The 17560-nt window shown below is 44.4% G+C and overlaps 1 protein-coding gene across 2 annotated transcripts in view; it reads left to right on the top strand.

Moving 5' to 3' along the window:
• The first annotated feature begins 2077 nt into the window (after positions 1–2077).
• TOM1L1 (target of myb1 like 1 membrane trafficking protein) overlaps positions 2078–17560 on the top strand; it is a 38684-nt gene continuing 23201 nt past the window's right edge. Inside the window, exons 1-7 of one of the 2 annotated variants that reach the window (XM_081116053.1) lie at positions 2078–2236; positions 4411–4495; positions 6814–6892; positions 9590–9739; positions 10331–10453; positions 11941–12045; positions 13163–13279. In XM_081116053.1, coding sequence (XP_080972179.1) covers positions 2179–2236; positions 4411–4495; positions 6814–6892; positions 9590–9739; positions 10331–10453; positions 11941–12045; positions 13163–13279 — 717 coding nt within the window. In that variant the 5' untranslated portion in view covers positions 2078–2178. The remainder of the gene's footprint in view (positions 2237–4410; positions 4496–6813; positions 6893–9589; positions 9740–10330; positions 10454–11940; positions 12046–13162; positions 13280–17560) is intronic. The other variant, XM_081116052.1, reaches the window with a different exon arrangement.

Here is a 17560-nt window from a genome sequence, read left to right as displayed (position 1 = left end):
AAAGCCTGGCGATGGGTCAACTTTGTCTTCCAGACATGTGCTTGCCATGGTCAGTCACCTCATTCTCTGGCACATGCCTCAGCAAAGTGTGAACTAGTGAAGGGTACCACCTGCTTTCTAGGGCTCTACCCATGAGAGGTGCACAGTATAAAGGTCAGAGCCACACCTTCTGGAATCTGACACTCCTTCCCGAGCAAGGTTGACTGTGTAAATAATCGTTTACTTTTCTAACCTGTAAAAGCTATGCACCCCCGGATAAGCAGGTGGAGAGAATATTAGTTACAGGTAGGACCAATCCTATTATGAGAAATACCATCTAGATTTTAGAATGCCAGGTATTAGCTCACTTCGAGCAAGAAAAATTAGAAATAACAGAATTAGAGGGAAGGAAAAAAAGCTAGCCCCTTGGTGCCTATTGCAATTAGTTTTGACTTCTGTCTTAAAATATGTAAGACTAAGGGCACAAGTTAGACCAAGCTCACTTTGTGTGTTTTTTTAATTTATCTTTATTGCTGAAAGTATTACAGGTGTGTGTGTGGGTCATCTCCCCCCCCCCCAATTGACCCCACTCCACCCCCTCCCCAGGTCTTCCCTGCATTATTGTCTGTCCAGGGGCTATGCCTATATGCGTATAAGTTCATTGGTTAATCCCCCCCCCTTCCCTCTGACATACCTCCCTCTGTTGCAGGCTTCAACATCTTTGGATCTTTTTTTGTCCATCACTTTATTTTGATCATTAGACTCCACATAAAAGTGAGGTCATGCGACACTTGTCTCTCTGACAACTTACTTCACTTAGCATAATACTCTCCAGGAGACAGCACGGAGGGACCAAGCCCACTTTCATCTCTCCTGTCACCCATTTCCAGGGCCAAAGAAGGGCTTGTAGAACTGGGCCCAAGTTGACAGGCCGCAGGAAGCAAGATCTAGAGGCAGGGGGCTCCCATCCTATGGCTAACTGCCATCACCTGGCGACACCACCCCCCCCCCCACAGCAGGCTCTGGCACCCCTGGAGATTAACATCGGCAATCAGAAGTTAACTGAATGCACATGAAAAGGAAATAAATTCCGCTTCTGAAAGGGTAGCTGGAAAAGAGTGGGGCTGCTTAAGCCAGGATTCACATTCCAAAGCGTTCCCGAGGCCCCGCAGCCTCCCAGCCCGAGCCCGGGGAAAGCCCCCTCCCCTCCTCCCCTCCCCTCCTCCCCTCCCCCCTCCCCCCTCCCCCCCTCCCCTCCCTCCCCTCCCCCCTCCCCCCCTCCCCTCCCCTCCCCTCCCCCCTCCCTCCCCTCCCCTCCCCTCCTCCCTCCCCTCCCCTCCCCCCTCCCCCTCCCCCCTCTCCCTCCCCTCCCCTCCCTCCCCTCCCCTCCCCTCCCCTCCCCTCCCCTCCCCTCCCCTCCCCTCCGCTCCGCTCCGCCGCGCGGGAGAGCTCCGCTCCCAGGAGGGGGGTCAGGAACCCAGAGCCTGCGGGGCGCGCCCTGTGCTCCCTCGGAGGGCAGAGCGAGACCCCGGCCGCGGGCTCCTGGAAGGCCCCTAAATTCAAAGCCAATCAATCCGCCACCGGCAGCCGCAGAGGGCAAGGGACACGCCTCCCTCCCGGATCTCTGGGGCTGGGGTGGGGTGGCTGTAAATATTTGTAGTTACTCCAGTCATTTAGTGGTTAAGTATGTGTTTTGTGGGGGCCAGACACTGACCCAGGCGGTTTACGCCCCCAGTTCTCATAATCATCCTGGGATGTGCGTTATTAACCCCGTATGTCCTTCGCTACGAAGGGGAGCTAGAGGCGCGGAGCAAAGGCAGGCGGCGGGGTCGGGGCTGGGAGCGCTAATTCCCAGGCTGGGCTCCGAGCCCGGCTCCACCGCGCGGCGAGCCCGCCCGGGCCGGGAGAGGGCGCCCGGGACGCCTCCCGCCGGCTCCTGGGCGCGGCCGCCGCCCCGGGTCCCACCTGCGGCGCGCGCAGCGCCCCCTCGCCCGGCCCGCGGGGCGCTGCAGGTGCGCGGGAGCCCGGAGCCCCGCCCCCAGTCGGGCGCCCCGCAGCGGCGGGGCAGGAGCCCAGCCCCCGCCCGGAGCCCGGGCGGCGGTCGGGCGGAGAGGAGGAGCCAGGGGCGCGGAGCGGGCGGGGCCTGGCGCCCGGGAACCGTGCGGGCGCTTTTCCTGGGCCCGGCTCTCACGGGCCACCATGGCGTTTGCAAAGAGTCACCGTGATCCGTTTGCCACCTCCGTGGGCCACCTCATAGGTAAAGAGGCGCGGGGGAGGACGCCCGGGCAGGCTCGGGGACCCTCCCCGTTTGACTCCCCCTTCTAGGCCGTCGGAGGGCAGGGCTGGTCCAAGTTTGAGGAAACCCTTCCCCTCCCCCCTGCGATTTTCCCAGGGCCCCCGCATCCCGCCCGGCCCCTTGGAGGCAGCTCTTTCTGGCCAACTCCTTCTAGAGCCCCCTCCTCAAAAATCTGCGTCCCCGTTTACGCCTCCTGGGGAGTGGAACCGAACAGGTGAGCGCGCGTGGGGTTCAGGTGCGGAGGGCCCGGGCGTCCACGGAGAGCGCTGACGCTCCTCGGCCAGGGCCAGCCCGCGCGTGCGTTCCCTCGAAGGCACGCCGATGTCACGGCCCGTGACACAGGAAGGCTGGAGGGGCGGGAGGGGCGGTGATGCAACCGCGCCGTGCGGGGCAGGCCCCTTCAAACCTGTTCTCCCTGGAGCCGAGTTACTTTTCTGGGTAAACAAAGAGATTGAAAATGCTCATACCTGGTGTGTGTAGAAGTGGGGAGCAGAGGAGCCATCTGGAGTCGCCAGAGGCCTCTCACAGACACCAGGGACCACGCAGGTATCTGCCCACCTCATTTCCCCTCCGGCTGTATCTGAAGACTGTCGGCAGAAGCCAGAGACTGGCTGTTCCAGCTGCACCAGCTCCCTTCTCCCTCTCCTCCCTGGCCCCCTGGGGGAACCAGGTGTGGCATCGGTGCATGTGGTACCAAGCAAAGCCAGGTAATGTTAGGCACTCAGCGAGGCGAGGCGAGGCGGCTCAGATTTGGGGTGCAGCTTAATGAGCTGCTGTGTGACCTGGAACACACCACTTCACCTGAACGTCAGTCCCCTCGTCTTTATAAAATGGCGAGAATAGCTATCCGTGAGGAGGAAATGATTTCTAAACTATTGTTGGCTATATCCCTGTTGGATAGTAATTAAACTCAGGGCAGAAATGGCTTCAGAGCAGAAATGGATTCAGATTGCATCTTCATAGATTGATTGATTGATTAGTGATGCAAATTGATTGATTCTTTAGTGATGCAAATGTTTACTGACTGCTTGGGCCTGTCTGGCAAAGGTAAGACCTGGTCTCAACCCTCAGGGAACGCACAATTTTGTAGAGAAGACCGACACAGTTTTGTAGTAACTGTAATGTGGCACCTTTCCAGTATAAGAAAATGGTGAAACACCCAAAACTTAGGAAGAGGGAGACATGAACTCTCCTGTGGGTTTTGAAGGGTGAATAGGAGTTTTCTAGGAAGATGAGAGAAAGAGCGTGGAATGAGGGGCAAGGACTCTGGCTAACGGAACGATGATAGTATGTGTCTGAACCACACAGGATTGGTCAGGTTTGTCCATTGAATGCCTACATCAACGAGTTCTTTTCTTAGATGGAGGAACCCATCCAGGTTCTTTGTTATCTATTTCAGTTTTCTCTTCATTCCCCCCTGACCTGGTATTTTCATGCTCAGGGATCTTCTCCTTTCTTGTAGGAAAGATGTTAAGCTCATTCAGGTTGAGTGTTCCAGTACCCTTCCCAGACAGCATTTTGTATTCTTAAAGAGGGTGTCTGGAGAGAGAGAGATATCTGAATGTTTAAGTCGGCTAAAGGACACAGACAATTTTAGTAGTTCTGATCTCTTTTTCTTAACAGTGCCTCCTCCAGGTGAATAAATGAATTTAAGAAACAAAAATGCTAGCTGTACCTGTACTGGCTGCGTAGCCTTGCGTACTTCTCTGAACTTCTGTTTCATCATCTCTAACAGTGGGTTGAATGAAATCACATAAGCTAAAATACTTGGCACTGTGGTCTTCCCCTTGTAGGTGGCTTCTCCATAGGTGCCTGTCCTCTGAAAAACAGGCAGGCAGATGGAGATTTAGCCACCCTGGCCTAGCCTTGCAGCCAGGTGTTGTGCCCGCAGCCTTTATTAATAGGTCACTCATTACTGTTGCTACAACAGCACTCTGAACTTGAATTCTGATTGATTCCTGAATTACTGAGAATTGCTCAGGTAAAAAAATAAAAAAATAAATAAAGTCTTTGCCCTGTGGTAATATAAAGTTAATGGTACTTGCTAGCAAACCCCGGGCAGATTATTTCAGGAAGACCAGACATTTTTCATTCTGTGGTAGCTCAGAGTCAACACAACAGCTTGTTCTTTGCAGAAAAGGCTACATTTGCTGGAGTTCAGACTGAAGACTGGGGCCAGTTCATGCACATCTGTGACATAATCAACACGGCCAGCGATGGGTGAGTACAGAGTGTGGTCCTTTCATTTGCCTCTGACAAGAAGCATCAGAGCTACAGTGCGTTTTCTCTTGCAGACTGTTTGGGTTTTGTTGAAAGAGTGTTTTCATCCCCTCTTAGGTGCCCACTGCCTTTTGAAGACATGCCAGGTTGAAGTATTAGGAGAGCTGCTTGTTTCAGCATGTGCAATGTCTGAGAATCCATTATAATTTTTTCTCCTCTTTGCCATTTCCTTAATAATTTCGAATCTTGGCTCAAATTCCTTGTTCTTTAAGAAAAACAAATTTTTTTGAGAGAGATCGTTTTCTTTTTTAGGAATTCCCCCTGCTCTGATTGCCAATACTTTGTATTACTATAACTGAAAAAATAGTATCAGGAAGCTAGTAGACTCCTGGGGTAAGCTGTCCCTGGGCAGTTGTCACTATCGTAAGCAGGAAATAATCTAGCAGTCTTGTTTTCCCCTCCCTGTCACAAGACAGATTTTTTCCCTCCAAAGGCCAATTTTCCCATGTTTATGCTGTGCTCTTAAATGACACGTAATCTTTTGTTCTGCTTTGAAATGTTAGAGAATTGAAGTTTTTAAAAAAAAAAAAATTGTTAAGAAGGCCAACTATTTTGTGATTTTTGTCTGAATCACAGATTGTTATGGGAGATTCAATTCTGTTTATTTTACTGTGTATATTGAAGTGATGGTGACAGCGAGAGAGATTTGGTGTAGTTTATGTTGAAGAAAACATTACACTTAATGATCAGCTATATCAATGGAAAGTGCTTATGGTTAGTACTCTAAAGTATTTATGGTGCTTTTGTTGTAATCTTGTTTCCCATATTTGGTTCCCCTGTGAACCTTTCCTTCATTGATAATACTGATTTCTTCATTGACAATACAAAAAGGCAATCTCAAAGTTAAAATTTTTTTCGTTTAAAACAGTATCTTTATTCTTTTCAATTTCTCCAGGACTTTAATTCTAAATTTTATATAGGATTTTTTTTTAGAAATATAGAAAACATATAATAATGTATTTTATAACAGTGACAATGTCATGTAAGCATATGTAATATTATATCATTACCATCATAAAATAGTAGCCTACCCATGCAAACATAACAGAGTTGGAAGATAATACGTAAAAAGGATTTGTTGTGCTGGAGTTTTCTTTTGTTTTTCCGTTTTATTGAGATATAATTAACACACAGCACTGTGTAAAGTGTACGGCGTAATGGCTTGACATACATATATTGCAAAGTGATTACCACAGGCAGTTTAGTTGGCATCCCTCACCTCACATAGTTATAAATTTTTTTTCCTTGTGATGAGAACTTTTGGTCTACTCTCAGCAACTTCCAAATATACCATACAGCCCTGCTAACTGTAGTTATAGTCATCCTGTTGCAGATGACAGCCCCATGACTTATCTGTCTTATCACTGGAAGTTTATACCGTTTGGCCATCTCGAAGTAAATTTTGACCCTCCTCTTAATACTACACAGTTCTTCCTTTTGCAACAAAATTGTAGCTTATCAGAAGCTGACCTGGTTAGTTGTCACGCCTCCTTCATCCCCTGCCTCTAGGATGCTCGGGAAGTACTAATAGTCTTAATGAAAATGGGCAATCTTCATTGTTTTGGAAATTACATTTTCTGTATAATTGTTCGGTACATTGATCGAGGGATATGGGTATGAGTACATTTCACATGGAGTGCTTTCTAAGTCATACTCTCATGTAAGTGTGTGTGTGTGTGTGTGTGTGTGTGTGTGTGTCTGGTTAAAATTTAATTTGAAACATTTTTCAGCAATACAGTCACATGAGTGATGTGTGAATTTCAGAAAAAAATTACAAAATGCAGATAAACATAAAATAAAAGCCGCAAATGACTCCACCACCCCAATGAAAACTATAGTTAACATTTTGGAATATTGATTCATAACCCACTTCTTTTGCTGTTAACTATTGATGAATCTGTTTTCTGTATCTTAATTACTATTCCATTTAATAAGACATTTTGGAAAGCCACAGAGTATTTCTTAATAGGAATTACCACAAGTTACCTATTCACTCCACACTATTGGATATTTAAGTTTCCAGTTTTTATTGTAAACAGTGCTAGAGTAAATATTTGATTCTCACAAGGAGGTAGGTGGTATTGTCTGCCTCGATGTCTGAGGAAACAAGTGTGAGAAGTGTTGCCCAGGCTCACACAGCAGAACCAAGGCCGCGGTCTTCTCCTTAGCCACCCCTCCTTTCACAGTGCCCGTTGCTTTGCAGACTCCTTGTTTTCAGCGCTGCCTAAATTGATGATTGCATTGTATTTACTGCTTAGGCCAAAAGATGCAGTAAAAGCTTTGAAGAAAAGGATTTCCAAAAACTACAATCATAAAGAAATCGAGCTTACCTTGTCAGTAAGTACTTTTATGTTATACTTAAGACTCTAGGATTTCTCAAGCTATAGTCACATTTTGATTCTGGGTAAAATAAATAAATATCTACATAAATACTCTGAGATCATTAATAGGTTAGCAAAAAATTATTTACAATTGAACTAAAACTGCCTATTGAGAATTGCAGAATCAAGAGAGTGTAGTTGATTGTAATAGCATTTAATTTTGTGGAAAGAGTGTTCCTGGAAATTCAATTTTCCTGGTCAGGAGATGGGAAGTGGTGGTTAAACTTATAGGTACTGAGCTGATCAAAAAGTGTGTGTATGTGTTACGCAGGGTAGGAATTGACGTCTTGAAAAATGCTCCCCCATTAGCTTTGTATTGCACTTGAGCACCTTTACGGAATTCCGAGGTGCTGGCAGCTCATTGAGTTGCAACCAAGTTCTGCTGCTTGTTATCACGGGGAGGAAGTTCTTTGTGGATGTAAGAAATTCCCCCATGTGCCGTATTGTCTGCGAATTGGGTATGGACACTTACTTGACCTGTTACCGTTTTCCCCCCATCCCTGGCCATATGACCTCTTCAGTCCCTTTGGTGAGTTGCCCTTTTGTTTGGTACGTTTTGCAAGCTTTGCCTGCTGCCTGAGAGTGAGCTGTGTGGCTTTCTGATTTCTTCTGCATGCCTTTGGACCTCATCAGCCCAGCCCCAGCCACGCATGGTTGTGGCACTAATCAGCCAGCATCACGCTGCTCTTAGGGGCTTTGGCAGTGTTTATCAAGTGGGCCATGGGGGCAGAGGTGAGCACAGCTCCCGTTTCCGTTTCCTAGTGTCACGGGAAAGAAAACTCACAGAATGGAGGGAACTCTGGAGAAGGGCCAGGCACTTCGGTAGGAATATCTGTACAGTAGACTAATGATGGAAATAAGCCTTTCCTGATACCAGATTGATGCTCTCAACAACCCTGTGAAGTAGCTGTATTATTAACTCCATTTCATAAATGAAGAAACTGAGACTAGTGAGATTAAGTGATTTCCCCCCCAAGATTGAAGTGGCATTGTCCTCAGAGTCTAAACCCCATGCCCTTGCCCCATACCCTCTTGTTTCTCAGAACAAATCATTCCCCTTGAAAGAATGGCTACTGTATTTTTTGTCTTTTTATTTCCTCAGATTTTTTTTTTTCAATATTTTGTATTGGTTTCAGGTGTACAGCTGAGTAGTTAGACAATCACATACTTTACCGTGTTCCCCTCTATATTTCCAGCACCCAGCTGGGTCTATACATAGTTATTACAATATTATTGACTGTATTTCCTGTGCTGTACTGGCCATCCCCGTGACTATTTTCTTTCATTCATGCCTTCAAGTCCTTCTTGCACGCTGCAGGGCCCATCTGTCACGCATCAGATGTTGGCATAATGGTGTATTGCCCCACCCCCAGCACCACCTCTCCTGGTATTTAAGGACACTCAAGGGCTAACGGAAGGTGCTATAGAATCTGGGTAGAAACACATGTAGCTTTGGAATGAAGTCTATCTAGAGTGTCTCCAGGCTGCCAAAGATTGGGAAACTTGAGTGAGGAAGATAAGGGCAGAAGCTGAATTTATGCCACTTTCTATGTTTTAGCAGGTGGTTATCGTTTCACCCCACAGAAGTTTCCTCTCTGTAATGAGCTTCTCTTCTCTGTTGTACCCAGCCTACTTGACATTTCTCTGGTGGTTTCTTATCTCTATTTCCTCCCTTTCTCCATGGTGGTTCCTTCTGAGGATGAACCGGGACCCTTCCCTGGGGAAGCTGGGTCATTCCAGTGGCCCTTCTTCTGACATACTGACTCCTTGGCGCTTCGGGTTCCCACTCTCCCTCCCCTTTAGGTCGTCTGATCTCTCAAGCCTCACTACCAGCTGGCTGCCTGTTCCCATTACCTGTTCCACCTCGGGTACCTGTACTTCCACCACCTCATGATTTCCGCACCAGTACCCGAGAACTAAGGAATCTAAAGCCTGTGCCAAAATAAGGGGGAGAGTCACAGGTTGGGGGGCAGAAGAGCCCACAAGCTGGGCATGTGCCCTGACCAGGAATCAAACTGGCAACTTTTTGGTGCACAGGACGACGCCCAACCAACTGAGCCCCACTGACCAGGGCTATATTTTTTAAATATTTACCTGTCTAGAATATAGCTCTACAATCATTGGCACTTTTCTTAGCTATTTTTCAGAGCCCAGTTCAGGACCAGCCTTTTCCAAAAGTTTTAACCACCTGGCCCTAAGTTATCACATCTGTCTATAAAGGTCTATAACATATGGTGACTATGTAGTTTATCATCCAGACCAGGACACTTTTGACAGGGAAAGGGTGTATCATCATTAATAAGCAAGGACAACAGGGATATACCAGGACTTTCCTGAAAATTGAGACAACTGTCACCCTGTCTGTAGCCCACATGTTTTCTTCCTACTTCGCATTTACTGCCTTATATTATGTATTATTAATGCTCTTATAATTGTGTCCTGACTCCCCAAGAAGTCCATCCTCAGCAGTTACATTATGCCTTACATTTCCTCACATTCCCAGAACCTTGCATTTTGCCAGATGTTTTAATAGACACTAAATTCCGTTAATTAGAATGCTGCTAGAAATCGTTACTTAGCAATTTTCACCTTATATTTAGGAAAGTGGGTTTACCGAAGAAATTTACCGTTTAATTTTTTTCCTCTAATTTAGCTTATTGACATGTGCATGCAGAACTGTGGTCCAAGTTTCCAATCTCTGATTGTAAAGAAGGAGTTCGTTAAAGATAGTCTAGTTAAGCTGCTGAATCCCAGATACACGCTGCCATTAAACATTCAGAATAGAATCTTGAACTTCATTAAGGTAAGAATCTTGTATGCCTGATGGGATGGAAAACTTCTACGATACAAGATTTAATTACATACCAGTCAGTGTCATGGTCCTTTAGAAACCTCGGATTGAGCCAGAACGCATTTTACTGTTTGATTTTCTGTGTAATGATAATTTTGGGGCATTGGATGATGCCTTTTTTTCCCCCTAAAGAATTTATAGTCACTTTCCTGCTTTCTCTCCATTTATGTCAGATGGGAAAGAGAGTAATGTGTACATTCATTTTACAGCTATGAAAACTATGTCCGGAGTAGATAACTGACTACTTTCAAAGTTACTGGGCAAAAGAGCTACTGATGCTGTTTTAGAACATGTCTATTAATTCTGGCTTTAGTACAGCAAAAAACAATCCGTAGTAACGGTTCCCAGGTTTCATTAAAATGTTGAGGCAGGGGAGTGTGATGATAAAACAGATTTTATGTTGTTAGTCTAGTCTCTGAAAATGTTCAGTTTGTCCTTGGCACTCAGAAGGAGCTTTGTGTTTCTGAGTAAGGTCTCTAATTGTCAATCTCTTTTTCAGCCCCCAGCTTAAGAACTGTATTTTGGTTTTGCTGTTGTTTTCAGACTTGGTCCCAGGGTTTCCCCGGAGGCGTGGATGTAAATGAAGTGAAAGAAGTGTACCTTGACCTGCTTAAGAAGGGGGTTCACTTTCCTCCCTCGGACCCAGAGTCCGAAACAGCAGAAGAGGTAGGAGGCCTTTTCTTTGACTTGGGTAGAGGGAGTTGGTGTATGACATGGGCCTTTTCTCATTGAAAGAGACAATCCTAGCTCCGTTCAACTTAACCAAAAAAAGACGAATTTATTAGAAGGATATTGCAGTATCTCCTAGAATCAGTAAGCCACCAGAAGGTTGGTGTTGGCTGGATCTTTGAACAACCATGAACCACTCAAATGCCCCTTGTTACATGTCTCCTTCTATATGGTCGTCTGATCACCGGCTTCATTCTTTTTTCTCATTGAGGGCCAACTCCTTCCATGTAGCAGATAACATAGCTCCCAAATTTTCATGTGGTAGCTTTAGCTTTTACAGATTCCAAGTCAAAAAACCTGGGAGGAAGAGACCCCCTGAACCAACCTGGGTCAGTTTTCTATTTCCAATTAGAAATCATTTGGCTATAGAAGAGGAGAAGGCAGCTTTCAAAAGAAAGGATTGCTGCTAGACAAGGGTCGTTGCCTTGGGTAGTCTTATAATATACTTGTTTATGATTGATACTGTGTCCTTGAGAGATTTTCTAGATATTCACATATATTCTTAAGTTTGCAAATAATTTTCAAGGTTTTGAACTAGAACACTTTGAGTGGCTAGTTATAATTCACCTCCTCACTTTCTGTAGTTTCTATAATGCAAAAACAGGAGTTCTTTCCTGTTTGGTGAGTCCTATTTTGGAATAAGCAATACCAGAAGTCTTATCTTCGAGGAGGCTTTGTCCTGAGGGCCAGCTCTCCTATTTGTGTGGCTATTCGCCTTCTGCCCCATTCTCTCACCTGCCCACGAGCCTGCTTACCATACCCCTTTTTGTCTTTCTTCCAAGGCACAGTGTAGTAGTGGCCTAGAACCTTGCTACTTACTTACCCAAAGTGTGATTTCGGGTGTAATCTTTAGCCTAGACTAAATCAGAATCTCATTTTTGCAAGATTTCCAGGTGATTTTTCTATACATTCACCTTGAGAAGCTCTGGCCTCGAGCCCTGTGCTTGGGCTCTCCACCCGAGGTTGGAAATGCAGCATTGATTCCGGGAGGTGCTTGTTGGTGGCCAAGGAGCTGCCTCGCCAGCTGTAGCTTAGAAAGACTTGACACGAATTGATTTGCCACTTGTCTTTAACAACCCAAAAAGAGGGCAGCAGTAATCTCACATGGCAGTTTGTCCTGTAGACCCTTGGTTAAAAACAAAACAACAACTAAGTGCATTTTATTAAATTTCAATTCAGTTAATAATCATAATAGCCACCTTTTATTGACTACTTACTCTGTTTTGGGCACAGCATTTGCTTAGCACTGTTCTCCAAACGCTGGGCAGGGTTGGACACTTGGTGATTTACTCTGAGCTAACACCCTTTAACCTGGACTTTGGTTGAGAGAGTGATTAAGTCATCTGAGTGGGAAAAAAGCTGGCCTTGGGGTGTTTACATCAATAAATGTTAAATAATAATCTTTCCATATTTCATCTTGATAGACTGCTCAGATCTCATCAACTCCACCAGCATCTGTCCCTACTGCACCGGCTCTTTCTTCCGTAATTGTATCCAAGAACTTGACTATTACGTTGGTCCCAGAACAGGTAACGATAGCAAGAGCTGAATTTATTGAGGACTTTTCCTAAGTTCTAAGCAGTTTTTATACAGTTTGTTTGTTCTTTTTAACAATGTTATGAGGTAGGGGTACATTATTGCTCTCATTTTGCAGAGGAAGAGACTATGTGACTTGTCATGGTTTAGTTCTAAGTGGACTTAATCCCATGGATCCTGTCTGACCCTAGAGCCCGAGCTCTGAACAGTTCTGCTTGCCTAGTGGCTTTCGTGCCTTTTTGGAGGCTGGGTGTTGAAATGGATCCTTTGTCAACTAGCTGACTTTTATTGTTTTGGGTAGGACTGTCCAAACACCATTTCAGAAACCTCAGTACATGGTAGCCTTATTATGAGTATTTATTGTGCTAACTGAATTACATTTATTTGTTTGTCTATATCTGTTTATCAAAGGTCCAGATGAGCAGTTATTATACAGGGTGGGGGAAAAGTGGTTCATATGGAAAATAATGCAATAATTAATCAATAATAACACAATAAATTCTGCATTTCATGTACTCACAACTGCAAACCTACTTTTGCCCCACCCTGTTTGAAGCTCTTTCCTGCCCTGCTTTAAGGGAACTATCATTGAAGACTTTGTAGTAGTGGTATTCAGCATTATGTAAAGATCCATGCAGTTAATTTCTCTTAGAATTTAATCCAGGAAGGGAAAAAAAATGTTTCTCTCTTGATTCTTTCTTCCCTAATACCATGAGAACTGTAACACCTTTATTATTTTTTTCTTTTTTCCCATCGGTCACCAAGAAACCCAAACTAACATTTTCTGTTTCGTCCGGTCTCTGGTATAGTCACCTTCCCGTTCTCCATATCGCTCCTCATCTGATTTCCCTCCTTCATTTTTAACGTTCCTAGAGCATATTTTGGATTTATTATGAGCAACCTTTAAGTCCTTTTAGGTGACAGATTACACATTTGTAAAATGTGTATATATATATTTATATTAATTTAAGTATAAATTTGACAACATTTAATTTTACAGAAGCATTTTCTCTCCCAGCAAGTGTCCCCTGAGAGAAGGGAACTAGGTAGCCATTCTTTATGCGTCACACGTACTGACTGTGACACTGATGACTGTGTTGCTCTCTACAGATTGGAAAATTGCACAGTGAGTTGGATATGGTGAAGATGAATGTGAAAGTGATGTCCGCCATACTGATGGAGAACTCTCCTGGATCTGAAAACCGTGAAGACATAGAGCTTCTGCAGGTGGGATATGATTTCAAGGTCAGGCGGTGCAAGTGTCTCTCAAAATTATTCTCGAAACTTCGAGCCTTGGAGACGGAAGGCACCTTAACACTGTCTAGTCCATCCTGTGTCGTCCACTGATTTCTGAACTTAGCAAAAAAAGATGCCAGGGTGATTTTTATAGAAATGCAGGAGTAACTTAGACATGCTCCTTGCCCCCTAAATTGACCATTATTTAATCATCAATGGCCTTGCTCATGTACAGTCTCTTACTAGTCTCTAAGAGTTTTAAATGTGCAAAAATTGCCTCTGTTTTCAGCCATTCCACAAACACTGAGCAGCTACAGTGTGGTAAGAGACTCAGAAATGAAGAGGCTGTGCTAGCCCTCGAGGAACTTCCGTCCGGTGAACATGATGGTTTTGTAAACAACAGCGTAATAAAGTGTTACAGATGCTAGGATAGAAATTCATCATGCAGTGGAATGAGGGTTGGGAGCAAGGAGAAAGGTGAGGTCTTTGGAAAGGATCAGATGAAGCTGGTGCTAAGGCTAGAGGAACAAGTGGACGGTACATTTGGACCTGTGTGGAAACAGGTGAGGAAACAAACCATGAGCAGTTCGTTGTTACTGGACCAGTGGCCCTCCCAGACCGTTTTCTATGTCTATAAATCCATGCCCTTTACTTTTTCCCTTTAATGGTTTGTTCTATCAATTCTGAATTTTAACACACATTTTAACGTATTAATTTGAGAAGCACTTAAAAAAATAAAATCAGTTTCTAAATCTTTCTTTCCCCAGTAAGTTAAGAACCTTATTCTGTCTCTACTTTTCTCAGATTTCAATTCAATTTCTCTTTGTTGTCTCGCCTTTAATTTCTCAGATTGTTAGTCAATAACCTTGTTCTCGATCATTGCTTCTTTGGGAAACAAATTATAAAGATTTCTTTGCTCAACGGCGCTTCTTGTTTTTTCATGTATGTACTTCCCCCTTTTATCTTTCCAAGGATAGGAATTATTTTTAAAGTTGCTCCTCCATTTTCTCTATGGAGTCTCCTTTTTTGGGTGCAGATTTTTTTGTTTATTACCTCTTTGACGTGCATTCCTCAACTGTCTGGCTGGATTGCTGATCGTGAGCTCATTTTTGCTTTAGATTCCCTGGCGGCTGGTTTGCAAACTGATGTGACCCAAGAATACCCTTTTGCTGAGTATCTGTTAATAGCCTACAGAACACCAGAGTACTGTACCTTGAGAGAAACAAGTCAGTATTTCACATCAACAGCATTAAGTGGATTACTTTTAGAATATTTTACTTGGGAACAGTATGTCATGTTGCTTAGGATTCTTGGGATTCTGGGCCTTGGGCAAGTCATTTACTGTCACTGGACTTAGTTTATGTGTAAAATGAAGAGTTAAGATGATACTCGGTAAACAAAAATAATATCCTATTTCTATAGAAGGTTAAAATTATTAGAATTGTGATGTAGTATCCTTTTTTTAAAAAATCCACAATTGAAGGCTTTTACAGATAAAACCTTTGTGACTGGTGATGTTTAGCAAGTGTGTTAAACTAAAATAGAAAATTAAATATCAAAGCAAAAAGGCATGTGGCAAATACTTTTCAAAAATGGCCACATCCCATTGAAATATATGAATCCAGTTCTATATTTTGTGCCGTCCTGGAGTGCACTGTGGTGCCTTTTTGTGTCAGTCTTTGGGTGCAGATGTTTGATTGAGTTTTGCAAGGATAATGCTAATTTGTTGGTTGCTGTTTTGATGCCTGAGCTTGGGGCTGTGTGTTGCCTTGAATAGTAAAGAGACTTGGGTTATAAATCAACTTGAGAACACTACTCAAGGCCAATTCAAGTTGAATGGGTTCTGGCATCGGATCAACCTGTTTATGGAGTCTGTTGAATACGTAGCTTGATTTTTTTCTTTCTATGCTTTTTGTTAAAAGCATAGAAATCTGGTGTGGGGAGTGCTGTTCTTGAATTCTTTTGACAAATATTTGAGTTTTTTCCTTGTAACCTAAATAACCTCAAAGAAAATTATTTCTCTATGCACACACTTCTGACTCCTTGTGTGTGAGGCTTTTTCCCTCACTTAACCAATTCTGACACTCACTATCCGGAGTTAGTACAGACCTCACAGATAGAGGGCTCAGGCCCATGAGACTTACCCCCAGCCACCCCACTTCAGACAGTGATCACAAGTCATGGCCCCCAGGTTACCAAAATCTCTATCTGATTTGGCTTCAAGTCAGGGGCTCCCACCATCCCCTCTCAGGCTCAACAATTTGCTAGAATGGCTCACAGTATTCAAAGAAAGACTTTACCTCCTATTACTGGTTTATTATAAAGGATACCAATGAACAGCCAGATGAAGAGGTACAGAGGGCTAGGTCTGGAAGGGCCAGGAGCTTCTATCCCTGTGGAATTGGGGTGCACCAACCTCCCGGCACCTGGATGTGTTTACTCACCCAGAAGCTCTCAAAACCTCTTTATTTGGAGTTTTTGCTGAGATTCCATTGTATAGGATGGTTGACTTCATCTTTGGCCATTGATGGTTAAAGCAATCCTCAGCCCCTCTCCCCTCCCTGGAGGTCAGGGATATAGTGAGTGTTCCAACCCACTTATCACAGGATTGGTCTCTGGCAGCAGGCCCCTCTCTTCCAAGTCACCTCATTAGCATAAACTCTGGTGTGGTTGAAAGGAGCTTGTTATGAATAACAAAAGATGTTCCTCACCCCACCACACAGGAAATTCCAAGGGTTTTAGAATTTCTATGCTAGGAACTGGGATTGAAGATCAAATCTATATTTCTTGTTTTATCACAATATCATATCTCACTATGGCCAGTCTAAATGAATTGGTGAAATCTGCTATGGAGATAGAGGACAAGGAGCCTATCTGATACAAGGATCTTAAAATTGAAATCAGACTGGAGAAATAAAATAATTCTTTAGCGTGTTTCAGGGGCTCTCTCACACTTGCCTGAACCACTCAGATCAATGGAGTTAGAACCCCCACCTAATGCTAGCTCCCTGCCTGGCCTCCCCTGTGTAACCCCAGGGGCTTTTGGAGGCGTTGGCATGAGCCTGGCTGGAACATCAGGGTGGGAAGCCATGAGGGCTCACTGGCATTAAGCATCCCAAGGGCATACTCTGAGGGTAGGAGTGCAACTGTGAAGAAGTGGTAATAGTATCTGAAGTTGGTTGCAAGTTGCAAAATAGACATCTATTTTTCCAAAACCCACTAATAACCACAATTTTTGAAAGCTTACTAAAATAATAAACTTAGAGCCTCTTTATTGCTCAAATCCCACTGAAATGACAGAAGAAGTATGAAAATAAGAATAAACTCCCCTGGATGACAGGAAAGCCTAGACAGACCATCAGGAGACCAAACCAGTGAGAAGTTTCAGTGTCCAATAGACTAAGCGAGGAACCGACAGCCTCATCCAGGCAAAAAGAGACCCTTCCCAAGTGACTTTCCCCAGAGAAAGCCTATACAGACCTCAAGTCGGAGTAAAATTGGATGGGCCTTGGATACACACATGGAGATGAAAACAGCTGCTAACTTTAGGAGCAGGGAACTTCTTGTGTGGCTCTTGTTGACCAAAGAATGTCTAGACTGCATGCCCTTGACCAGAAATCAAACCCAGGACCCTTCGGTGTGTGGGCTGATACTCTAACCACTGAACATCACTGACCAGAGCTAGCCCATAGGCTGAAACCATTTTCCAACCAGCTGTTACATAAACCAGGGGTTCCCAAGACCTCCTCCTGGGGTTGGATAATTTCCTAGAATGACTCACAGAACTTTAGGAACACTTCTATTTACCAGCTTATTATAAAGGATATTACAAAGGATACGAATGAATAGTCAGATGAAGAGGTCCAGAGGGGTTCTGAGGACAGGAGCTACTGTCCCTGTGGAGTTGGGGGTACACCACCCTCCTAGCACATGGATGCACTCACCAACCCAGAGGCTCTCTGAACCCCATAGTTTATATGCATTTTATGGAGGTGTAGGGTTCAGAACAGGCCTCCCCCAAATGTGCCACTTGGCATATGAATTATTTTGAACTGAAGGCAAATCAGGACCCTGTAGGCTCACAAGGAACTTTTACCTCTTCCTTAAAAACAATTTAAATTAGGGGCCTTGCCCATAATAAGTCATTACTGGAGATAATGTTTTATGACCTATGTAGAGAGCAGGGCAAACATCTAATTACTGAGTTTCTTCTCTTCCTGTTCTCCTGGTAATGACCCCCTCTCTGAAGCCCCAAGGTGCCTTACCTCATCC

This window comes from Miniopterus schreibersii, assembly GCF_964146895.1.
Source record: "Miniopterus schreibersii genome assembly, chromosome: 16".
In the NCBI taxonomy this organism is placed as follows: domain Eukaryota; kingdom Metazoa; phylum Chordata; class Mammalia; order Chiroptera; family Miniopteridae; genus Miniopterus; species Miniopterus schreibersii.
Note: the sequence above shows the minus strand (reverse complement) of the source record. Positions and strands in the feature narration are given on the sequence as shown.